Genomic DNA, 26,476 nt, shown 5'->3' on the forward strand with positions numbered 1-26,476 from the left:
AGCACATCATTTCAAAACCACTGGTATCAATGAGGAGTTGCTTCTGTGAAGAATTTACACTAACATGGAACACGGATACAGGGATTTGATCCCATTTAAACACAAAAGCTTCATTGAGTTTCAGGTACCTTGCGGAAAAAAACTTGTGTACTTCAAATCTTAAAAGTATATTTAAAAAGAAAAACTGTACATACAGATAATATCATACTGATGAAATTAAAGGCCACCTCAGTGTAACTTAAAGAGAGTACAATTTCATGACTATGTATCTTACCACACTTAAGTAGTACACTTATTTTGATGTGTTGCCAAACATTTTAAAGCACATGTAAAGTACTTGATTTTAATTTAAACTGTAGTGTTTTATCAACATTACATTTAAAGTAAATATAATTTAAATGTACTACATTTTAAGTTCATCAAAACAAATGTAAAATTACAAATATATTTAAACGAAATAGTTTCAATAGAAAGGACATTACATTTTAGTTTACCATAAATTGTCAATAAATTCGTTAGTACATTTTTATATTTCAAGTCACCTTAATTTATATAGTGCTTTATGCAACACTGATTGTTTCAAAGCAGCTTTACAGTGATAACAGGAAAATGATGCATTTCGGCTATTGTTCAGAAGATAATAGATGTAATTATGAAATGACATTAAAAGATGTAGGACCTACTTAAGTCCTACTAATTGCATTTACCGTAATCTAAATTTAAACTATAATACATTTTCCGTATAATACATTTTCATTTAATTGCAATTAAAAAGCATTACATTCAATTCACACTTAATGGGATAGTTACATTTAAATTCTGTCATCATTTACTCACCCTCATGTCGTTCCAAACCTGTTTGACTGTCTTCCTTCAGTGGATCATAAAAGAAAAGAGACATTGTCCCGCTGCGATAGAAAATGAGCCTCGCCAAACTTGTTACGAATTTGGAAGCACAGAATTCCCTATAATGTCTTTGTATGTAATAGAATTAAGGCTTCACTGGAAGTGAGCATTTTTTAGGAACTGAATTGTGTTTATTAGAAATGGTTGTAATTGCCATGATTGTATAACAAAAACAAAAACAAAACTCTTGAAAAGAACTTTTTTTTAACCTGCAGCCGCACTGGAAAACAAAGTCAATATTTTGTGACGGGAGTAAATGTCATTCATTTTGCTGGCTTCTAGTGCTAAAATGCATTTGAAACACTGTCTTTTTTTCCCATTCTTTTTTGAGCACATGAAGTTTATTTCAGGACATTAGGAACCTATTATAGAGAACTAAAATATCAGTGTTAATGTTTCCACTTTTTAACAATTGGTCCTGCTGCAGCTATAACACTGTAAAGTCTCTCTTGTCTAGGCATCTGTTTAATGTTAAGCTGAATAAGACACGGGCCCTGTGTGGTCACCCTGCGGGGGGCTTTTGTAAAGATTTGTGGATCCGTCCCAACACAGTGACTCCCAAGGGACCATAAGAATTTCCTCAAGCCAGACAAGGTGAGCAGAACTGAGGTGAGATGATATGTATAGACAGAAGCTGGAAGATTTATAGATTTGAATCTTTTGGTTTCAGGCCAAATATGGCTCAGGGATTTCGAATTTCGAATTAGGCAATTTCAGGTAAAAAGATACTTCCTGGAAAACGTTTGTGGACACCCCTTCTAAATAATGGGTTTGAATTTTTCACTTAATTCCAGTGAAAACAATCTGCTACGTCATCCAATGACGTTCTAATTATGTGCTTCTGACTTTGTTGCAAAAGTTTTCTGTTCCAGCACAACTGTCCCATATATAATCCCACTGTTTTCGGGGGAATTGAAACCAGACCTCCTTGATTCTCAGATCCATTATTAAACATTTAGAGGAAGAGTGGAAGCTGTAAAGGAGGACCAACTCGCCATTTGTGCTTACTGATATCCACTTATGCTGTATCTTTCTTTATCATATGATGTAAAGTGATTCATACACTGAACCAGCTTGCTAAGTTGTAAATTACAAACAGATCTATTTACTGTAAGTAACAATAGATATTTCTCTCTCACGTAAAAAAATGAGGTCCACTATTTCATAGCTGTAGTTTTAAGCTACGTCAGAATCCTATAATTTATCAAATTAAAACATAAAAAAACAAGATGTTAAATATTTGAATATGTGGTGTGAATAACAGTAAATGCTTTAATTGTGTACATGATGTCAGAGATACCCAGTGTCATGAGTGGGCAGTCAGTGACCACTAAAAGGGAGGTACTGTATAGACGGCAAACAGTCACACCCAAATACCTCTCTAACTGAGACAAAGTGCATTTCCAGTGGCGGCTGTGTTGCAATTGGTATTCCCTTTTAGCACCCAACTCACTGTAATCAGTTTATTCTTATCTCACTATCATGTTTTACTTTTTATTATCTTCTACTGTATATCAAGCTGGCATCACTTCAGAAGATACACAATAATACATTAAATGGGAAATAGGTTATGAAAACTCTTTATATAATGTTTAACAGATCAGTAGTTCATGGACATCCATATGTGAAATGTTAAGCTTTATACACTCACCTAAATGATTATTAGGAACACCTGTTAAATTTCTCATTCATGCAATTATCTAATCAACCAATCACATGGCAGTTGCTTCAATGCATTTAGGGGTGTGGTCCTGGTCAAGACAATCTCCTGAACTCCAAACTGAATGTCAGAATGGGAAAGAAAGGTGATTTAAAGGGTACATAACATGCACAGTTTCACCTAATCTCATGTTAATCTTGAGTACCTATAGAGTAGTAGTGCATCCTTAATATCTCAAAAAAGTGTTTAGTTTTATTATATTTAGAAAAGAAAAATACAGCTTTCCGATTCTCTCCGGAAAAAGCCGAGGTCCTGGAGGCGGAGCTATAGAGTCAAGCGGTAGTTCTTGATTTCCAGCAAAAGACAGAAATCTGATCCAGTTGTACTTACATGAATGGGGTCTTTTATCACTGGGACCGCTCCACGTTTTAATAGCAAACGATTTGCAAATCCAGCGTCGACCTGAGCCTTGTTAATAAAACATTCGTCACTGAAACGACCAGAACACACAACCGCACTTCCTACACTCCGTTGCTGCCCCAGAAAAACAAACTGCATCCACTGTTCCTGTAACACTGGGTTCTTTGGAAAACTGAACACGGTAAGCTTTCCCTCACATCCAAAAACACACTTTTTTGGAGACATTCTTGAACAAATCCTATGCAGCGCTGCCGATGATTTCCTGTTGAAGCGCGTTGACGTGCGCGGTCTCGCTCTCCTCTAGTCGACGTGCTCGCGGGCGAGCTTTTCCGAGAGAAATGCTCATATAAGGAGTTCCACTCTTATCTACGTCATTAGATCCACGATCTAAAAAAAACCAGCCGAAACTTGTACCAACCCGGAAGTAAGATTTTCAGCATAGAAATTCTCCGTTATTCGTCCAAAATATTTTTTTAAAACTTTGCCCATGTTTAGCATGAGAATCTATCTCTTTAACACTGTAAACAACTCTGAATACATGAAACACCATTGTACCCCCCCTTTAAGCAATTTTGAGCGTGGCATGGTTGTTGTTACCAGACGGGCCGGTCTGAGTATTTCACAATCTGCTCAGTTACTGGGATTTTCACGCACAACCATTTCTAGGGTTTACAAAGAATGGTGTGAAAAGGGAAAAACATCCAGTATGCGGCAGTCCTGTGGGCGAAAATGCCTTGTTGATGCTAGAGGTCAGAGGAGAATGGGCCGACTGATTCAAGCTGATAGAAGAGCAACTTTGACTGAAATAACCACTCGTTACAACCGAGGTATGCAGCAAAGCATTTGTGAAGCCACAACACGCACAACCTTGAGGCGGATGGGCTACAACAGCAGAAGACCCCACCGGGTACCACTCATCTCCACTACAAATAGGAAAAAGAGGCTACAATTTGCACGAGCTCACCAAAATTGGACAGTTGAAGACTGGAAAAATGTTGCCTGGTCTGATGAGTCTTGATTTCTGTTGAGACATTCAGATGGTAGAGTCAGAATTTGGTGTAAACAGAATGAGAACATGGATCCATCATGCCTTGTTACCACTGTGCAGGCTGGTGGTGGTGGTGTAATGGTGTGGGGGATGTTTTCTTGGCACACTTTAGGCCCCTTAGTGCCAATTGGGCATCGTTTAAATGCCACGGCCTACCTGAGCATTGTTTCTGACCATGTCCATCCCTTTATGACTACCATACCCATCCTCTGATGGCTACTTCCAGCAGGATAATGCACCATGTCACAAAGCTCGAATCATTTCAAATTGGTTTCTTGAACATGACAATGAGTTCACTGTACTAAAATGGCCCCCACAGTCACCAGATCTCAACCCAATAGAGCATCTTTGGGATGTGGTGGAATGGGAGCTTCGTGCCCTGGATGTGCATCCCACAAATCTCCATCAACTGCAAGATGCTATCCTATCAATATGGGCCAACATTTCTAAAGAATGCTTTCAGCATCTTTTTGAATCAATGCCACGTAGAATTAAGGCAGTTCTGAAGGCGAAAGGGGGTCAAACACAGTATTAGTATGGTGTTCCTAATAATCCTTTAGGTGAGTGTATAATATTTGTTAATTACTTAATAAAGATCATTATGAATGTTATTATGCAGCACTACTATCAAATACACAAAAAGTCTAAAAACCAAAAAGAATTTATGCCCGAAAAATATGGTCATTAATGTTCCATGGCACACTGAAACCCTGTGGGTGAGATAGATTTTTCCATCACTTCAAACCTTTGAGGTAAATGATGTCGTGCAAAGCAGCACAGCGGTTGAGATCATTTAGACTTTCTAGTCCAGCCAAATAGACTTTGACTTGATGCCATTAATACCAATGTTTAGAAAGATTGCCAGATTTATTTTTCTACTTTGAGTGGTATAATATAATATAATATAATATAATATAATATAATATAATATAATATAATATAATATAATATAATATAATATAATTATCTCATATCTGGTACACATGGATTCCACTATGTTGTTCGTTAGATCTAGATCGTTAGATCTAGCATTCTGCCCGCTTTGAATCAGACACAGAGATAAAGTAGTGCGGTAAGATTACAATTATTTGAATGAATGAATTATAGCATTAAAGATTGCCTGCTTGATATACCCCAAATGTAAGAGCCAGAGGCAAATTCCCGAAGGACTGGCCGAGATGACGCTGTTCTCTGCGGGTACATGAGCGCTGAACGGCTGGTGACGGCCTGGAGCGAAATCTATCTCCAAAAACTTCAAAACAAATTGTAAAATAGGAACTATATTCATATATGAGTCACATATTTGAGGTCTAAATAACTACATTCGTGACACAATAACAGTAGTATTTGTAAAAAAAAAAAATAATAATTTGGTGGATTTGCTCGACCGCCATGACAGTAGTGATGAAAACAGTGAAATGGCTCCAGTCCTGATACTGGTGGAATCGCAAGGCTGGAAAAGGCTCTCAGCCAATCAGATTCGAGAACCAGAAAGAACTGTTTTATATAATATAATATATCACTATGTTTATTCATTCATAAACAAATGTTTCCAGTTAGCAAAAGCCAAATATTAGATGGCATGTTTTAGTATTGAATACCGATTTAAATAAAGCTAAAACCCAAAGGTTTTCCAAAAATATGAGTAACAAACCCTGAATCTGTGTCTGAATAATTATTATTAAACATGTTGAATAAATATTTAACGCGCTTACTTTTTCTGTACTTTAATGCCTAAAAAAAAGGTATCACAATTCAAAAAGAGAATTCTGCATTATAGCACAGAAACATCCTCTTTGATCATTCATTTATATCAATATTTGAATGTCATTCTATGGAGGTTCCCCCCTCCTCTATGTATTTCCTGAATACAGAACCATGGATTTAATAGTTCACTGCTCACAAACTTGGATTGGCATCATTGCATTTGGCCGCTGCGGTGTTCACGATTAAATCAAGAGCTGTGGTAGCGGACCACTGAGTTCAGATTTGACTTTTCTTGCTCAGTGCCAATCAAACTGAAAGGCTCAATGCTCAGAGCGTCTGCATGTGACATTGGAATGTATGTCAAATGATTTAACTTCACAAGATCCTCTCATTAATGCATATTATGATCTCGCCCTTCTGCCGCAAGTCACCTCCAATTATAGCACACACTGAGCGCTCATTAATGGAAATTACTATTAGTCCCATTTCCCACAAGTCGATCAAAGGTGCTCACGAATGTGAATTCATGCAAACAGTAGATAATTTTTAAATATGTAATCCTATAAAGTCACTTCCTTGTGCAAAAGGACAAACTTAGCAGGAAAAACAGCTTATAAACAAAACCTGAACTAGTACAAATAGTAACATACACTGCCCGGCCACAAAAAAATGCATGTTTTTTCATGTTTTGAATTTAAATAGGCAAATGCTAAAGAGTCTGATTGGAACATTATTGCTGTGATTATTAGCATGTTATATGTTTAGCAACATTTCTTCTAACCCTAATTGACGGAGTGTGTAGGTTTTCATTTCTTAAACAACCATGTAGGAAGACACATCACGGCCATATTCCAGGCCGACGAAGCCAAGATTCATCAGGCTCAAATTGTGAAAGAATGGAAAGAAGAAATGAAGAATCATGTTCACACATGAATTGGCACATTGGCATGTGCTGGAGGAGACTTTACAGAGTGCTGGACTTTTGCATTGTCAATACAAGATCTTGATCAAATATGTATGCACCTCTTGATGGAAATAATTGTGAGGTTATTTCCATCAAGAGGTCATCAAGGAATGCAAGAGTCGAAATAAAGAGGTAATCTTCCAACATAAGTGATCAATACTCTTTAATGTCAGTATCCTTCACACAATACCACATCACACACACACACAAAAAAAACACTACACTACTAACATCCAACATTAGCTTCATCCTTCAGTGTTTTCTCTGTTTCTCTGCTGCTTCATTGGCAGTCTCCTCACAACTGATGCTGCCATGGTAAACACAGGCTTTCCTGGAAGTCCAGCCCCCATCAGCCTCCACCCAATAACGCTCTTTCTCTCCCTCACATTCACACACACACACATACAGATGCTCACCTCCTCCCAGAGCCCTTGTAATCCCTCTGTGACGTTGTGCTTTTACACGCTGACACATCGTAGGTCATTTCCTACGTTTTCAGTCCCACTGGGATGTCTGGATTTAATATGAAGGCTGGTGGTCCACCCAGCTCAGAGTGTGAGGGCCTCTGTTGCATGTGAGTCACTGTGATAGAGCTATGAGATCACAGTCTGACCACAACATGTGGACCCGGCTTCAGAGCTCACGGATAGCGCTCTGTGGTGTTGTCCACGTATAAAGTTTGATTGCATTCCTGATGTTACTCATAAAACAGCCAAAGTCTGCCATGCTGTGATTCAAGAGCACAATCATGATTATGATTACATACCCTTATGATGAGATCAGAATGGCTTTTTGAATTGGGTTCAGTGAGTATTTGGGGAAAAAGAGTTACATTTATTTTAAAGTTATTAAACTAGAAAGCAGAAATTACAATGATAATGTTAAGCTATAATAATCTTAATATTTTTTAATATAATGAACATAATACTGGTCCAAAGATTACCACAATTAATGCCAATCTATCCTGTTTTGTTAGTATTTTTATAATTAATCCCACTGGTAACATTTGTGGCCAGATTTAACTTTTTAAGTATACTTAATTTGTTCATTTACTTCGTAAGAGGATGCCTGTGTCCAAACTCCAATAAGGAAGCATGTAAAACATGTCATAATACAGATTCTTCATGTTGTATTGCAAAACACTTTAGCTTCTAGGGTAGGGGTAAGATAGGGACAGGTTTGGTGCTATGGGTAAAGGTCTAAGGGTAGGTTAAGGTGTAAGGGAAGGGTAAACCATTGTTATGACCCAGACCTGTTTTCCTATCTTGTGTTGGACTCTTATTTTGAAGTGTTTTTGTGTTCAGTTCCTGTTTCCCTTGTTGTCTTGCCTACCTCGTTTGTTACCATATTTACCCAGGGGGTTAATCCAGCACCCGGAAAGCATACCATCCCCGGGGGCCGCCATTGGCTAACAAGCCATCACCTGCTGCTAGCATTCCATTGACTCCCATTCATTTTGGCGTCACTTTGACAGCGAATAACTTTACATCTGAGGCGTTTAAAGACTCTATTTGTCCACTGTTTATTTCTAAAGAAACATGACTGTGGCGAGCAGGACGAGGTCGAGGGCCGTGGGAGGACGGCGCGAGGCCGGTGTCGTGATTATGATGAGCCACACCTGTGAGACGCACCGGTCTCGCATCTCTCACGGAGGAGCGGAGGCATAAAGGAGGAGCGACGACAGTGAAGAGCGAGAGAGGACAGGCCTGTGTTTTAGTTGATGTTTTGTTTTTGTTTGTGTCGCCAGCAGTCGTCCGTGAGGGGCTGCTGGCTTTTACTTTCATTTTGTATTTGTTTTATTTTTATTATTAAAAGTCTTTAAATGTTCGCCGGTTCCCGCCTCCTTCTTCCCATAACAACATACCCCGTTACATTGGTGCCGAAACCCGGGAAGGAGGAGGAACGCGCTGTCAAAGAGCCCTTGCCGCTGTTGGGAATCCGCGGTGCCATCGAGCATGGCGGGCAGTTTCCGTCGCCATGGACGCTCGAGGCGGTGCGCTGGAGTGAGTTGCCGGGGGGACGGTCGAGCTCGCTGCTGGCCGCCTGAGTGCTGGAGGGGCGGCTGCCGTCCGGTAGGGAGCGGAGGAGTCGTCGCCGTTCGCCGTGGGCCGGAGCCTGCTGCCATCCGCCATGACGGGGAGGAGCAGGGAACGGGGGACTCCTGCCGACTGCCCGAACCCGGAGGAGCCGTCGCCGTCCACCAGGCGGCGGAGGAGTGTCGTGCCGTCCACCGAGGTCTATCCAGCGTCACCGCCAGGCACCGCGGAGAAGATCGCCCAGCGGGTGGCGGGCCGGATGGCAGCGCGTTGTGGGAACCGGATCAAGTTTTTTTTTTTTTTTCCTCTCTCCCCTCTCTCGTCTCTGCCGCTCCTCATGCTTCCGTCTCCTTTCCTCTCGCCTCGTCTGTCCATACCCCCAGGTACCGCAGCCGCCGTGATCGGTCCCCCCGGGGAGGGGGGGGGGGGAGTAGGCGCAGCCTCGGGAGTACCCCCCGGCCTGCGAGGGGCGATGGGGGTATGTGGCGAGCAGGACGAGGTCGAGGGCCGTGGGAGGACGGCGCGAGGCCGGTGTCGTGATTATGATGAGCCACACCTGTGAGACGCACCGGTCTCGCATCTCTCACGGAGGAGCGGAGGCATAAAGGAGGAGCGACGACAGTGAAGAGCGAGAGAGGACAGGCCTGTGTTTTAGTTGATGTTTTGTTTTTGTTTGTGTCGCCAGCAGTCGTCCGTGAGGGGCTGCTGGCTTTTACTTTCATTTTGTATTTGTTTTATTTTTATTATTAAAAGTCTTTAAATGTTCGCCGGTTCCCGCCTCCTTCTTCCCATAACAACATACCCCGTTACAATGACAATGTATAAAAGGCTCCATTACCTTGTATCTTACGTTATGGCCCCGTAGAAGCAGTTTTTGTAAAAATACATTGCGTCATAACCACGCGACTCTCTGGAAATTACCGTATAGACAGGAGGAGAAGCTCGCAGTCAATCAGGGGGACGTGGAGGCATAAAGTCCAATAAAGTCAAGGGAGAAGTCCATAGAGAGTCATAAAGTTGCTCCTGCTCCTAGCTCATGGACAGCTCCTACTCACGCTCTCCGTCTCTGCAAGATTCGGAAGGGAATGATTCAGATTTCTCTTGGCACAACTACTAGAATACTTACAACTGTCAGACAGGTTGCTCACGTCACATCTACGTCATCAAGCTCAGTTTGAGTCTGCGCAGTATGCTCAGCCATCAGGAAGTGAGTGCTTCTAATTTGCTTCACTTTTCTCCGCTGAAGTCTATGGGGTCGCTGTGTCCATTTCTTTTACTGTCTATATATTTACCCTGATCATGGGCGGCGCTAGGGAGGGGCTAGCAGGTGCTTCAGCACCCGCAAGAAACGTAAAGCCAAAGCACCCCGATAGCACCCCCAAAATAATTTCTGGAAGCAATTATATTCAGGCTGTTTTCTATGGAAGCCCTAAACCGCATGGTGAAGAAAAAAGAAAAAAAACCTTATCTTGTTATTTCGAAATAAAGTCTTTTATTTCGACATAAGTCGTTATTTTGACATATGATCTCGTTATTTCGACATAATAAGGGGACATTCTAATCTGCATTAAGCGTTCTTATAATGGTTTTCTATGGGAGGAAAAATCTAGACGCACCCTAGCGGCAGCAAAATTTATTTTGCAGCCAGTGTAGTCTGGCAACTCTCCGTTGACTTTCGAGCTGGAAAAACCAAACTCTAGTCAGGCCAATCACATCGTGTATAGACTTTATGTAGCCCCGCCCCTTTTCAGCGCTGCGCTCGTTGCCTTTTGACTTCCGGTCTGTATTTTCACAGTGATTTTGCGTGTTCATGAATGAACGGCTCGTTTTAAAATCTTCCCGGTCGACTGACATTTGTTAAGTCATCTGCTTTAAACATTACAGTCCTCATGATAACTTTTGTTAACTTTACATTAAGTAAATCCACTTCAAATGCTAATTACTCCTGGACAGCAATGCCATAGAAATATACAGAGTGACTGCAAAAACAGAAGTTTAAAGACAATATTCTAAAGATGGCGGCGCCCTTGTTTCTCTGGCTATTAAGGGCTATTAAGGTCTATAGAGTAGGCGGGGCGGGCTTAACATAATGACGACAGAGTTGCAACGGTTCCCTGCTACTTGAAAACAAAGAATGGCTACTACTACTGCTGGCGAACACAAAGAATGGCTACTATACAAACTACTGCTGGCGAACAGCGGTCTTTCGAATCGGCTTTGGCCGCGACTCTGGAGGACTTGGAGTTAAGCTGTTCTTTGAGAAAAGAACAAAGAACGGCACTTAAGTAATTCTTAAAAAAGGAAGATGTGTTCGCAGTTTTGCCAACCAGATACGGCAAAAGTTTAATCTATCAATTAGCTCCGCTGGTGGGAAAACGCTCTGGTTGGTTGTAGCGCTGTCCTATTGTGTGCAGAGGGAATTTGAAAGACAGCCGTTTATCCCGCCCCTCGGATTGAGCCGTGCCAATGGTGAGTTGCCAGACCTAACATCTTGATGTAGGTGTGGCTTGCCAGGCTAAGGAAAATGCTTAACGTGTAATTAAATGCGTTGCGTTCATATTCTGGGCTCATCTGATTTTTTGTACATAGTATAGCCTACTTTATTATGATTTTAGTATCATAATTATTAATAAATGCACGCACAATTATCCGTGAACTTGATAAATGTTGCAGATATGTTTTATTATGCACAAACTAATGCCTTTCAACTTACGTGTGCAAAATTCAGAATTAAATGAATGTGCAGCAATTTGTAGCTACAAATAGAGAGTCTGTAGGCCAGGGGTGCCCAATCCTGCTCCTGCCGATCGACTGTCCTGCACAGTTCATCTCCAACCCTAATCAAACACACCTGAAGCAACCAATTAAGGTTTTCAGGATCACTTGAAAATTAAAGGCAGGTGTGTTTGATTAGGGTTGGAGATGAACTGTGCAGGACAGTCGATCAGCAGGAGCAGGATTGGGCACCCCTGCTGTAGGCCATGCGTGTTGTAGCCATTAAATAAGCGCATTTAGTTTCATATTTGTTAAAATATTATGTTTTTTTTTTTTTTACCATCTATGTTGATTATGAAAAGTGAGCAGCATGAGTAAGATAGGATGCACAATATATCGGGAGACATGGAGTGGGTCAGACATGATTTTAAACACTTCATTAAGTTTTGTTTTGTATAAATTGTATCTTAATTGTAATCAATTTGTCATCAACCAATTACCTGGATTTAATAAATAAGAAGAAAATATAGCAGACAATATAATCATGACATGGAGGCGCCGGCGCTATCACTTGCATTGCTCGTGAACTGGAGCGCATCTCATCATAAATTAACCGAAACTCAGCACATGCATATCTATAGAAAGCTTGAAATGTCTTAAAACAAAACAATTAAAAACGAAAAGAAATAGGCTACTCTCTGATTATGTAATCCGTTACGTGCATTTCTCTCTATAGGCGTGTTCACTACGGAGATGGCGATCGTCAACTTCATCTTTACAGCCGACACTGACACAGAAAACACTAGTTTATTAAAAAAAATCAATGCACGCGCGTCACCGGATTTACAAATGCACATCTTGCTTGTTGCACATACACATATTATGTTGAAATAACAAGATATTATGTTGAAATAACATTATTAATTATTAATAATAAATTTTTAAGAATATTTGATTGAATGCTGAATGTTGTGCTTGTTAATTATAATAAAATTAAAACTTTAATTGTGATAACTGAATATTAAATATTGAGCAGCCAAGTTTTGCTAATTTATTAATTGTATGTATATATACAGTGAGGAAAATAAGTATGTGAACACCCTGCTATTTTGCAAGTTCTCCCAATTGGAAATCATGGAGGGGTCTGAAATTGTCATCGTAGGTGCATGTCCACTGTGAGAGACATAATCTAAAAAAAAAAAAATCCAGAAATCACAATATATGATTTTTTAACTATTTATTTGTATGATACAGCTGCAAATAAGTATTTGAACACCTGTCTATCAGCTAGAATTCTGACCCTCAAAGACCTGTTAGTCTGCCTTTAAAATGTCCACCTCCACTCCATTTATTATCCTAAATTAGATGCACCTGTTTGAGGTCGTTAGCTGCATAAAGACACCTGTCCACCCCATAAAATCAGTAAGAATCCAACTACTAACATGGCCAAGACCAAAGAGCTGTCCAAAGACACTAGAGACAAAATTGTCCACCTCCACAAGGCTGGAAAGGGCTACACGGAAATTGCCAAGCAGCTTGGTGAAAAAAGGTCCACTGTTGGAGCAATCATTAGAAAATGGAAGAAGCTAAACATGACTGTCAATCTCCCTCGGACTGGGGCTCCATGCAAGATCTCACCTCGTGGGGTCTCAATGATCCTAAGAAAGGTGAGAAATCAGCCCAGATCTACACGGGAGGAGCTGGTCAATGACCTGAAAAGAGCTGGGACCACCGTTTCCAAGGTTACTGTTGGTAATACACTAAGACGTCATGGTTTGAAATCATGCATGGCACGGAAGGTTCCCCTGCTATAACCCAGCACATGTCAAGGCCCGTCTTAAGTTTGCCAATGACCATTTGGATGATCCAGAGGAGTCATGGGAGAAAGTCATGTGGTCAGATGAGACCAAAATAGAACTTTTTGGTCATAATTCCACTAAACGTGTTTGGAGGAAGAAGAATGATGAGTACCATCCCTACTGTGAAGCATGAGGGTGGTAGCATCATGCTTTGGGGGTGTTTTTCTGCACATGGGACAGGGCGACTGCACTGTATTAAGGAGAGGATGACCGGGGCCATGTATTGCGAGATTTTGGGGAACAACCTCCTTCCCTCAGTTAGAGCATTGAAGATGGGTCGAGGCTGGGTCTTCCAATGTGACAATGACCCGAAGCACACAGCCAGGATAACCAAGAAGTGGCTCTGTAAGAAGCATATCAAGGTTCTGGCGTGGCCTAGCCAGTCTCCAGACCTAAACCCAATAGAGAATCTTTGGAGGGAGCTCAAACTCCGTGTTTCTCAGCGACAGCCCAGAAACCTGACTGATCTAGAGAAGATCTGTGTGGAGGAGTGGGCCAAAATCCCTCCTGCAGTGTGTGCAAACCTGGTGAAAAACTACAGGAAACGTTTGACCTCTATAATTGCAAACAAAGGCTACTGTACCAAATATTAACATTGATTTTCTCAGGTGTTCAAATACTTATTTGCAGCTGTATCATACAAATAAATAGTTAAAAAAAGCATACATTGTGATTTCTGTTTTTTTTTTTTGATTATGTCTCTCACAGTGGACATGCACCTACGATGACAATTTCAGACCCCTCCATGATTTCTAAGTGGGAGAACTTGCAAAATAGCAGGGTGTTCAAATACTTATTTTCCTCACTGTATATATATATATATATATATATATATATATATATATATATATATATATATATATATATATAAAATAAATATATATATATAAAATTGCGCAGCTCCCCCTGTCAATGATCTAGCACCCCCTCAGCACCTGCGTTAAAAATTCTCTGGCGCCGCCCCTGACCCTGATTGTTCCCAGGTCTTGTTTGCCAGACACCCCTTGTGAATAAATACCCCAGGGTTTCTCATGTTCTTTGTCTGGTGTTGTCCTTCTATGTTTGTGCTTGTTATCAGTTTCATTTGCTTTCGTTGCCCATATCTGGATTTATCAGTTTCGCCTGTATTTACTTTATGTATGTTTGAATAAAATGTTTACAGGAGGTGAAATTAATTACAGATAAATGCAGGTGTTTTTTTAATGCAAGTACAATGTAAAAAACCTGTAAAAAAATAAGTGCATTGTATTATTAATTGCCATGTCAGTACAGTGTTAAATACGCTTAATATAGAGTGGGATCAAAAAGGCATGCAGATGGTTTTATTGGACTATCCAAAGAGTAAAATACAAGTGCTCATATATATGAGAATGATTTGAGAAAGAGAAATCTCAGCTTACCCATTGAACGTTTATTTCTATGATAATAGAGTTGCTACACTAAAAGACAACACTTTTGGGAGGCCACTGCCACTTAGTGGCAGATCGAGAATATTACAAGATGGAGGGAACATATCACATGACTAGTAGAACAAAAATTATTCTGGGGTCTCTAGTTTGTTTCACTATATTAGTGAGGACATTGCATAGACTTCCATTGATTTTATATCAGTTTAAGGATATTGTCTATTACGTTGCCCAACCCCTACCCATCACAGAAACTTACAAAACACTAGATTTAAAAAAAATCCTTTTTAACTAGTGAGTTGCCACAATATTTCACTATATCAGCGAGGACACTTAGCTCTCACAAGTGTTGCCAAACCTCACATACACACACTCGGTTTCACTATCTTTGTGGGGACTCTCCATTCACGTAATGGTTTTTATTCTGTACAAACCAGTATATTCTATCCCCTTACACTAACCGTCACAGAAAACATTCTGCATTTTTACAATTTCAAAAAACATCATTTAGTATGTTTATTAATCCATTTCCCTCATGGGGAACGCTGACTGGTCCTCACAATGTAGGTGATCTCAGGTTTTACTAGCCTTGTGGGGGCATTTGGTCCCCACAATGTAATATAAACCTGTACACACACACACACACACACACACACACACACACACACACACACACACACACACACACACACACACACACACACACACACACACACACACACACACACACACACACACACACACACACACACACACACACACACACACACACACACACACACACACACACACACACACACACACACACACACACACACACGGAGAGAGAATACCATTCTAAAGTTGGTAAAATTTTCTACTGTTTTTGAAAGGCAAGTTTGCATCATTTTAAACAAAGAATTAAATAATAACTTACATGTGACCGTATAAGATTTGTTTGAACTCATTGTCTTATATCATTAGCAAAAAAAAAAAGGTAAACAGGGAATTGCAGGAAAGAAATTTGAAAAAGCAAAAATCATTTATGTCCATTTATTTATTCATGTGTTAACATGTATAATAAAATGAAACGATTTTAAACTTGTAACAAAAATATAAGAAATTCTCTGTCCAGAGCTGTTACATTAAATAAAAATTTTAGCCAAAGTTCTTTTATTCTTCAGTCAATTTAGTGCTCTCGTCATTTCACACACCGTCCTCGACACAACCGTATCACAATGCTTTAAACGTCATAATACACACAGCAAAGACTTAAAGAATTAAGTTATCACTGAACCTATTGTGTGTATTGATGATGTTACACAGGAAATCACAACATCATTACTGAATATATAACAATTGCTCTAGGCAGACAAAAAAAAAAGTTTAACCTGTTGCTACTGTATGCGATGGAATGAAAAATCCAACACATAAAACACTGCTTTTGTTCATCATAGTCAGTGTTAAAGTAAGCCATGAGTAATTACACCACAGTACATCCAAAAACATCAAGGCACGCACACTCTCACACATACTAACTTAAAGTAACACTTTAAAAGGCAAAGAGGAGGCTAACAAAAGACAACTGCACCAACAAAAGTGCTCATACACACTCGCACGACATCTGAGGATGACCACTTACTTTAGACACTAGCAAAAAGATGCGCCTGTGAAGGGAAAAGCAATTACTACTGCAGTGACCCAACAGCAAGACAGCACAAGGGAAAGAGAGAGAGGGTAGACCAGCTACAGGTTCACTATGTGTACAGCTGAGGTGAATGTAGGGAGTTCTCTCAGAATCCAGAGGGTGTAAGGACGTTCATGTCCCGGTGTTTGAGTTTGTGAGGTCGGGTCACCTGTCTCTTCCCCTCCATGGTGGGGATCTCCATCTTGGGGGGAGCTTTGAAGTTGGGGTCCTCGGCCAAGCGGGTGGCCTGAGCCTTCATCACTTCCATAGGGGTGGGTTTCTGAGCTCCCTTATAGGACTGCAGGGCAAAGCCCCCTGTGAACACACAGGAATAACATTGGGTGTGTTGACACGGATTAGAGGGTGAAGTCCGATGAACTTCCAACAACTGAAGCACTGCATGTATGTGTAAAAAGCTGCCTGCAGAGCTTTAAACTGTTTTATACAGTGGCTAGTTCTGGTGCTTGAATTGGATTGGTCGAGCAGTGTTTACGTAGTAGAACAGAGTTGGTCTCTGCAGTGGTTAATACATATAGATGAAAGGACTTGGATAAACATAAGAAGCTGGTTGGTCTGAATGACGTAAAAAGGCACAGAAATTATGTGAATGATATACACTACTGTTCAAAACTTTGGGGTCGGTAAGACTTTTTCTGTTTTTGAAAGAAGTCTCTAATGCATATTTAATCAGAAATAATTATACTGTAAAATAATATTACAATTTAAAATAACTTTTTCTATTTATAGAAAATGTAATTTATTCCTGTGTTGGCAAAGCTGAATTTTCAGCATCATTACTCATGATTTGATGACTAGATTTGCTGCTCAAGAAACTTTTCTTATTATCAGCATAAACACCTTTACCATCAGTTTTTATTAATTTAATGAAAATAAAAACGTTTGAATGGTAGTGTTATACCTCACATCTCACCTGAATAGATAGCTGGTTCCTCTTAATAAAAAATGCAAACAAAGTCCAGCAATGTTCAATAAATAGTTAAATCATTAAAAAGTTAAATCATTAATAGTAATCAACATACACATAAATAATTCTTCTGCCAAGTATGCAAGTACGCACGCACATACATTTCATAAACTTAACTGTCAGCTATTTTCAGCTATTTTTGTATATCAACTATATTACAAAGGTTTCAAAGATGACTTATTCAATCTGATTTTTAAATGAGCTTGAATTTTTTTCCAGCACATGGCTGTTTTAAACTCAAATGAGTAAACTGAAAGGTATTGTGAATAACAGATTTATTCTCATTCTTAGTAAGAGCCTGCCTGATGATAAAATTAAGATTTTACTGACTGTAAATACTTCAAATTATGAGTAGATTGTAGATAAATTTACAAGGTTGGGAGCAATGTGCTGGATTGACAAAAATCACCAAAATCTAGCCTACTGTTATTATATTATTATTGTTATTATGATAACATGAGCACATCTGATCGACTCGAATGGATTATTTGAATGCAAGTGGGGGTGATTTTGATATTTAAAAGAGTATGCAGAAAGGTTTCTCTTCATGTAAAGTGCACTGTGTGGTTTACCTGTCATGGCTGAATCTGTACCTGGGTCAGTGGTGGACTTGCTGACTTGAGGCCGAGGTCCAAAAACACCCCAGCGCTCTACATGTCCGTCACCTGAAGCCAGATCTATACTGGAGCTAGAGCTGGTGCTCATCTCAGAGCCTGTGAGAGATGCTGTGGAGCCCTGACTAGTGAACCAGCCCCTGCCAAATACACACTCAAAATTACAACCCACAAAATGATTAATGCAAAACAAAGGATGTGAAGCTGCTGACTCATTCAGGCACCTGCGTTTCTGCTTGGGTGAGGATTGAGGGGTCCCAGAAGGCGTTGACTGATTAGATGAAGGCTGTTTCTCTTCTTTGGCATCCACACTTTGCATTTGAAGCTTCTACAACATCCAATACACACAATTTATGCTTTTTAAAAAAAGACCTGTATTGGAGATGTCAGACCAAAATCTATCCTATAACATTTGGAGCTGATGTAAAGAGGATCTCTGCCTACATGCATTGACTCTGCCAGACGATGGTATCGGGTCTCCTCTGCATTCAGGCCTTTGTGTGGAGTGTAGCCTGTATCGGTCAGTCCTGCCTGCTTCTCAAACTTGTGCATGCTCTCCTGGGTCTGCTCTGTAACGTAACACAACAGGTCCAATTAGGACTAAACTAAACTAAACTTTCCACTAAAGAGCAGTTAACACTGTGAAATATGATGCATTAGGCAGTCATCGTAACATTCTTACTGATGATGAGGGAGTTCATGACAGACGAAGCTTTGGCTTTCACCACAGGTCCTGCAGGTTTAGTGGATTCAAAAGCAGCACTTTGTTTTACCCCTCCTTCTGACTCATCCTCCTAAACGTATACAGGAAATACCAGAAGAATTGTTAGCATTAGTCTAACTGTGGTATTAGTCTTAAACTGTGGTATGGAGAATATATATATAGTTATGTGAAAAAGAAAGTACACCCTTTTGAATTCTATGGTTTATGAATCAAGGCTGTGCGATTAATTGATTTTTGCTCAATTAAGGTCCTGCCACAGCATTTCAATCGGGTTGAGGTCTGGACTTTGACTGGGCAAGTGCAACACCTTGATTCTTTTCTTTTTCAGCTATTATGGTGTAGATTTGCTGGTGTGCTTAGGATCATTGTCCTACTGCATGACCCAATTGACCTATCGTTAAGTCCCTCCCCTCAAACGCATATGAGCCAATGGCAGCTGAGAATCAGTTGTACAGGCACCGGAACTCGGACATCTTTAGGTTTCAGCGCCATAGAGAAACATTGGAAGATCCAAAGCTCTCATCGGTTTGATGGTGTTTATACTACAAAAATGGTAAAATGATGTGCCTGGGGTATGGGCATGGGTATTTATTTTATTACACTTCCTAAACCCAAACAAGACAGAGCAAAATGTCTGCTTTGGATTAAGCTGTGTATTAATCCAATGACGTAGTCACAGTAACCTGGATTCCTAAGGATTCAGCCCCAATCCCAATGAAGACGAAAACGTTCATTTTCTGGTTGTCATACTCAGATTAAAGTTATAATTAAAGTCAGTGAGTCCATGCTAACGTACATACCTAAATAGCTAACAGATAGCAAAAACACATAAACAAAGGCCTGCATTTCAGTGCCTCTCCATATTAAACTGGTTAACTGTAAATTCATTTAATCTTAGCCTGTGGTACGTGAACAGTGTTGATCCTGGATGTTGTCATCTGCGATCATGAAGACCGTAGCATGAGGCTTCTCCCGCTTGCATTGTGATCTGTAAACCCTTGCTTCCAAATTTATCTTGATACCCACCATATGCTCCTCGACGAGAGGTGGTCCTTCTGTGTCCAAAATTCATCAAAAACATCTTGGGACAAGGATGACACTGACAGCTGTCATTGTAAGACAGTTAGCAACTCTGTTAGCCATCCAATTTTGGGCAAGCTTTAGCTGCCGGACAGATGGCCTCACATTTGACACTAGAATACTCTGGTATGCAGAGGAGTTCATGGTCGACTCAATGACTGCAAGGTGCCCAGGTCTTGTGACTGCAAAACAAGCTCAAATCATCAGCTCTCCACCACCATGCTTGACAGTTGGTATGAGGTGTTTGTGCTGCTGATGTGTTTGGTTTTTGCCAAACATGGCACTGGGCTTTATGGCAAAACATCTCCACTTTGGTCTTGTCTGTCTAAAGGACATAGTTCCATTAGTCTTGTGTGTTGTTCAGATACAACTTTGCAAACATAAGCCCTGCAGCCATGTACTGTCATGAACTTTAACATGCTAACTGAGGCCTGTAGTATGGAAACGTGTATCCACCACATCCCGCCAATCTCACAATTCAGACTTTTTTTCTCTCACAATTGTGAGTTTACATTTGCGTGATATAGTCGCAATTGCAAGCTATAAAGTCAGAATTGCAAGATATAAACTCGTATTCGCTCGCTAAGTATTTTTTTCCTCAGAATTGGACTTTGTAACTCGCAATTGCGAGTTTATAAATCACAATTCTGAGAAAAGGAGTCAGAATTGCGAGCTAAAAACTCGCAATTGCAAGAAAAAAAGTCCGATTTTATAGTTTATTTCTCACAATTATGAATTTATATCTCGCAATTCTGACTATAACACGAAATTGCGACTTTATATCATGCAATTCTGACTTTATAACACGCAATTGTGAGATAAAAAGTCACAATTGTCTTATAAAATGTTTTATTCTGTGGCAGAAACAAGCTTCCATACTGTAGAGTCTGAGATGTAGTTTTTTGCATTTTCTCTGAGCAGTGCACGGTCTGTCTTTGGGGTGAATTTGCTGGGACGTCCACTCCTGTGAAGATTGGCAACTGTCTTGAACATTTTCCACTTGTGAATAATCTTCGTCACTGTAGAATGATGGACTTCAAATTGTTTACAAAACGGCCTTGTAACGCTTCCTAGATTGATGGGCAGCAACAATTGCAATACTGCTGATGTCTTTCCTCCTTGGCATTGTGTTAGGTTAACACTAGGGCTGGGCGATTTAAATCGTGATATTGTTATGCGCATCTCGTCAGTAAAGCCGGTTCCTTGATCAGTAGTAAATCGCCATCACCTGCTTTCAGATGGAGCGGCATTTACTACAAAGAACCGTAGTTAACTGACAAGCTGAGCAATATCGCATTAAAATCGCGGACGTATCGCCAGCGATAATTAATGCGATATGGCTCAGTTTGTCAGTGAACTACGGCTCTTTGTAGTAAATGCCGCTCCATCTGAAAGCAGGTGATGGCAATTTACTACTAATCAAGGAACCGGCTTTACTGACGAGATGCGCATAACAATCTCACGATTTAAATCGCCCAGCCCTAGTTAACACACACCTGAATGCTCCAGACCAGCAAACTGACAAAACTCCTGCTTTTATAGAGTTGGTCACGCTTGCTGATGATCAATTAACCCATGGCATTTGATTAGCAGTGCCTGACTCCTACTTACTCTCTTAATTCCTATGAAAGCAGTACGGGTGTACTTAGTTTGTCACAAATGGTTTCTCCATTTTGGCTTAGTTTTTGTTAAATAAACCATGACATGGTGTAATATGCGTCCCGGTGTCATGTGTTTATCTGAGGTTGTATTTACCTAATTTTAAGACCTGCCAAGGGCCAGAGGATTTTTTTATTATGTCTGATACATAATACCATAGAATTCAAAAGGGAGTACTTTCTTTTTCATATGACTCTATAATGTCTGTGTGTGTGTGTGTGTGTGTTGTATTTGCATGTTCCAGCGGGCAAAATCGGTCAAAGAATAAGCAATGCACACGAACCTCAGCAAGTCGTGCAAACTTCCTCTCCGGTATAACAGGTCGCCTCCACAGGTTGTTAATATTAATGTCAGTTGGAGGTGGAGACATAGGCCGCTCAAGATTATCATCATAGCTGAAAGCTCGACGGGTCATCCCAACTGGGATGGACATCCCTCCGAGGAGTCCCTCTGAGGAACCTGGACCTGCTTCCAGGGCTGAGGTAAAAGAGCAAAACAACAACATCTGAACAAACACATAATTTGATGCATTTAAAAGTAGAAACTGGTGTGATATAACCATCTACAATCTATTAAACATATTGAAAATGTAGGTTAATGTTTAATACCCTTGACCCCTTTCACTTTATGCACTGCAACGTGTAACATAAACAGGTCTAAATCTGTCCTTTACCTGGAAGGTCTCCAGGTCTGGACACCATGGCTACTGAATGAAGCGTTTCTGTTAGACCAAAAATTGAAGACAGCCTGGACAAACCCAATCAAAGCAGACTGGATCAAAACTACAGATGAAATAAAGAGAAAGGAACAAGTTACACATTAACCAAGCAATATTTGATTTTAAGGCCAAAGAAACATCCAGCAACCTCAGATTAATCATTAAAGAGACACCGTTCTTAAATCCTTTGGTACAGTGTTCAATTGACCCTCTGCATCATTGTGCAAGTGACTGACCACACAACAACATCATTACCGATGAATGAGTGGCTGAAATTCCAAAATCCCAGATATTATACAATTTATTACAACATTACATTTATTATTGCATGTAAGGAATATCATACAACCATGACGTTTTTCATCCATGTTTTAATATATATAGCAAGTATACAGATTATATTGTGCGGCACCTGATTTAACAAAAATAAAAATACAATGTTTTGTTGTAAATGACTTTGGATTTTAAAGGACTTTTTAAAAGTTTTATGAATTCATTTCATACAAACAAACAAGTAATGTGGTTACATTCATTCATGATATCTGAAAAATACATGAAATGCATTAACTTGACCTTTAATAGCATGAACAGAATTTTGTTATAAATACTGATATCGAATGACATGGAAAAAATACTGTCATAATATTTTTGGCCATGTCGCCCAAACCTATTCACACAATTTCAAAAACATGTGTTGTCCACTATTTAACCGTATATTAACACTTACCATGTCCAAGATAATGATACTTTATTTAAGACCCTATTTAAATCTTCTTTATCATGCCTTTTTCAATAACAAATATGATTGCCTTTGAATAAATGAATAAATGTCGGTCATGTGGAAGTTCTCTAAAGTAACTATGTATATCCAAGACCATATGCCTTTAATTTAGCATTATAAACATGAAATGATTTCCTAGCTGAGTGTAAAGTTGTCTACGCATATATGTTTAGATATCAAAAGCATATTTGTTCGTCTCTTACCTGTTAAGGGCGGCTGGATCACCACTGCTAGAGCACAGGTTGATCTTGCTGACAAGCTGAAGTTTGCTCAGTCAGCATTGTGGGACGCCAGGACTAACTTAGCACAGCCAGTATAAGACAGAAAAAGCTGGAGAAACACGAGGAACGTATGACTGACAGCAAGACAAACCTTTTGTCTATAATACGACTAAACACCGTTGTTGACGTGATAACGCAATGCTGGGAAAGGGATCACACCAGCTGTCTGTCCTGATGTTATGTAATGCTGTTCAATTTCACAGTAACGTTACTGATTTCCGCTACGTCAAAAGCCAACGCACTAGCGTTAAACACAACAACACGCTTCTTTTAACAAAGCATTATTTCGGCTAAGTTTAACAATAATTGAAATACTGAATAATACCTCACATTTTAACAAATACAACAATATTTGTTGAATCGTATGTAAATGAGGCTACTAACGTTAGCTGTTCAATCCAGTTTCGGCGACCTGAAACCGGTTTGAGGGATGCGATGGCGAGCTCAAGTCTTCCCGCACCTCCTCTACATCAGCTAACAGTCCAGCTGAGGTACTGGGGACACGTTTAATCGAATGGTTAAATTACACATCACATATGTTTGACAAGAGTTGGCCTTTATATCTGCCATAACTTCAACTTCCTTTTGGTCTCTGACAATAAGCCAACCACGACAACACAACTGGGGCTGCAGTCCCCCAATCTCGCGATACTTTGATTTGTTATTATCATCATAGCAACTGCTGCAGTACTTCAACTAGCCGCACGAGGCAGTAAAAGACCTAAAATAAATACACAGCAGCTATCAGAATCTGAAAGAGATTTATTGGCAAGTATGTTTGCACGCACATTGCATAGCTAATGATTACTCTGTGATTATTTCGTAGCTATGCAAGTTAATTAACCCAAACATAAAAATTAGTTATTATTTACTCACCTTCATAGTAGTAAAACTGTGTACGGTTCTTTTTCGGCATTACATGACTTTTTATTTAATACATCCCTTCTACATAAGCCAATGAAGAGAACTGCAAGTCCTCAATGGACAAGTAAAGATTTGTTCTACCTATTCCATGAATACCTATAGTTCTCTTTTCAGCAACATCATTACATTTCTACAGTCTTTCTGGTAGGCTATTGTATTATTATAGCATTGTAATGTTTCTACTGGATTCTTTTTTTACGTTTTCTTTCCTCTCTTTTTGCTTTTAAGGAATTAGAAGATTGTTACTGTATGGGCATACATTTGGCACTACCAAAATTCAGTAATGGCACCAAACTAACAAACTGCGTGTGATTCTTCAGTGATTAGTAAGAAGCTCCATTGGCACCCTCTGCAAATGTGGGGCCTCATGTACTCACATAAGGACTCCCAAGGAACCACATGAAGCCACAAGTAAGTAGGCTATAGTTCCCCCTGCTAGGGCTGTGGTGGGTGGTGCAAGGGACCCTATAGCACCTTAAGGAGGGTGTTGTGTAGTGTGTTGGTGTTTGGTGGGGGATGTGGCACAGGGATTAACAAAAGGGGGCTGGGGTGGTTATTCTCACTAATCAAATTAGCTTGAATGGTTTATAGCACCCCACCAAATTAATTCTAAATACACATAACAAATAGCAAAGAACATAAATTTCGGAAAATTAAAGCTACAGTATGTAATATTTTTGTAATAAAATATCCAAAAATCACTTGCACAGTGTGATATATTTCCTGCTGTGTACTTACAATATCCCAAAAGTTCCCAAAGATTTTTAATTTCAGAGAAATTCCAATTTTAAATAATGGCTCGTCCCTGTGCCCTGTCCCACTTGTTGCCTGTCAATGACGTAATATCCACGGTATCCCTGGTTTCCATTCGTACTGCCATAGTAACCAAGTCAACAGACGTGGACGTTACATCTAGCGGCACGCTCAAGCTGTTGTTGTTTCGTTCAAACATTATAGATCATGGCAAGCATACTTTGGGACAAAAGGAGAAATAAAACAAGGATCAATATCAGCATGGCGTTTTCGAGATGCCAAGAGCTCCATGTGACATGACAGAGACGCGCAAATGTAGAGGTGAGCAAATTTACATAAAACTAATCAATGTTATATAGCTCAACATGATGAAATGTTAGAATATGATCAGTATGTTATTCTTATGTTGATCTAGCTTACTGCTAGTCTCATACAGATAAACTAACACATAGAATAGCATTATAACTTTCAACACACTCAAATGCAGTTTAGTGTGATAGTGTAGACCAAGTGAAACAGCGCTGCGTTACCTCACAAGTTTCATTCATCTAATAAACTGACCTGTGTGAGTATTATTCAGCACTTGCGGGTACGTTAGTTCAGTAGAATGAAATGTCCTCATTCCTTTAACGTTATATCCGCGGGACTTGCGTGTGGCGCTGATATCTGTCTCTCATTAGCAATCGCGACCTGCTTCATACAACAGTCATGTTGAAAACATCAATGTATTCACTCATCCATAAACATTATTAGATCCTTCGGCATGACAGCAAGTTCCATAATTCCGCTTATGCGTCATCAACATACGCCTTTGTTATTGTAAGAGTTTAGCGACCCCTAGCGGTGTAAAAAATTACATATTGTAGCTTTAAGCATACCATAGTAAAACAGTTCAGTAATTTACAAAGCACATTAAAAACTCCAAATATATTTAATTGTGTAATAAACTAACAGAACTGATATGGTACGATCCTTGTGTTGTTGCCTTACTTCTTATCTGAGTGAGCTTCACAGTACATTTAGGGGATTTTTCACCTTTTTCAGCTCCTCTACACTATGGGGTTCCTCAGGGGTCTGTTCTATCACCATTGCTGTTCCCTCTTTATATGCTTCCTCTGAGCTCATTTATTCAGAAATGTAATATCTCCTGTCATTGCTAAGCTGATGATACCCAATTTTATTTACCTATAAACTCAAACTGGTATGTTGGAGTGCTTTGAGGTACTTAAAACCTGGATGGCTAGTAACTTTTCGCAGCTTAATAAATCCAAAACCGAAATGCTGATCCTAGGCTCTCATATAGCTCTGCCTCAGCTTTCTAAAGATCCTTCTCAACTAATGCTCAGTCCCAAGTAAAGAAAAAACCTTGAAAAAAAAAGTGTCTTGTTCAACACATCCTAATAGACCTTATTCACAGCAGCACCATCTCTGAGGGATAGACATAGGCTACATCTCTTCAGTGTGTTGTACTATTATTTAATGTGTTTCTGGATTGTTCTGCAGACGAAACACTGCAAAAATATTCCATGAAAATTTCAGGAGACAAAAAACTCCAGACAACATGAGTTAT

The 26,476-nt window shown here is 39.7% G+C and overlaps 2 protein-coding genes and 1 long non-coding RNA gene across 6 annotated transcripts in view; 1 reads left to right on the top strand and 2 right to left on the bottom strand.

Moving 5' to 3' along the window:
• mapk9 (mitogen-activated protein kinase 9) overlaps window positions 1–26,476 on the bottom strand; it is a 100,103-nt gene that overhangs the window by 53,156 nt on the left and 20,471 nt on the right. The window lies entirely within an intron of this gene.
• On the bottom strand, window positions 15,740–25,291 carry kiaa1191 (KIAA1191 ortholog). Of its 4 annotated transcripts, none has more exons than XM_079847511.1 (9): window positions 23,614–25,291; window positions 23,152–23,278; window positions 22,123–22,231; window positions 21,733–21,926; window positions 18,669–18,780; window positions 18,431–18,555; window positions 18,211–18,314; window positions 17,966–18,126; window positions 15,740–16,702 (listed from the first exon to the last, which is right to left on the bottom strand). In XM_079847511.1, exons 3-9 carry the CDS (start codon window positions 22,148–22,150, stop codon window positions 16,494–16,496), a joined length of 933 nt encoding a protein of 310 aa, XP_079703637.1. In that variant the 5' UTR covers window positions 22,151–22,231; window positions 23,152–23,278; window positions 23,614–25,291; the 3' UTR covers window positions 15,740–16,493. The 4 variants fall into 4 exon arrangements, with proteins under 4 accessions (XP_079703637.1, XP_079703635.1, XP_079703636.1 ...); XM_079847509.1 differs by having other exon boundaries at window positions 17,945–18,126; window positions 23,614–23,868; XM_079847510.1 differs by lacking the exon at window positions 23,614–25,291 and having other exon boundaries at window positions 23,152–23,418.
• LOC307144857 overlaps window positions 25,148–26,476 on the top strand; it is a 66,812-nt gene continuing 65,483 nt past the window's right edge. The window contains exon 1 of the long non-coding RNA XR_013818838.1: window positions 25,148–25,227. This is a non-coding gene — a long non-coding RNA (uncharacterized lncRNA). The remainder of the gene's footprint in view (window positions 25,228–26,476) is intronic.

The sequence above is a fragment of the Squalius cephalus genome (assembly GCF_949319135.1).
Source record: "Squalius cephalus genome assembly, chromosome: 17".
Taxonomy (NCBI): Eukaryota; Metazoa; Chordata; class Actinopteri; order Cypriniformes; family Leuciscidae; genus Squalius; species Squalius cephalus.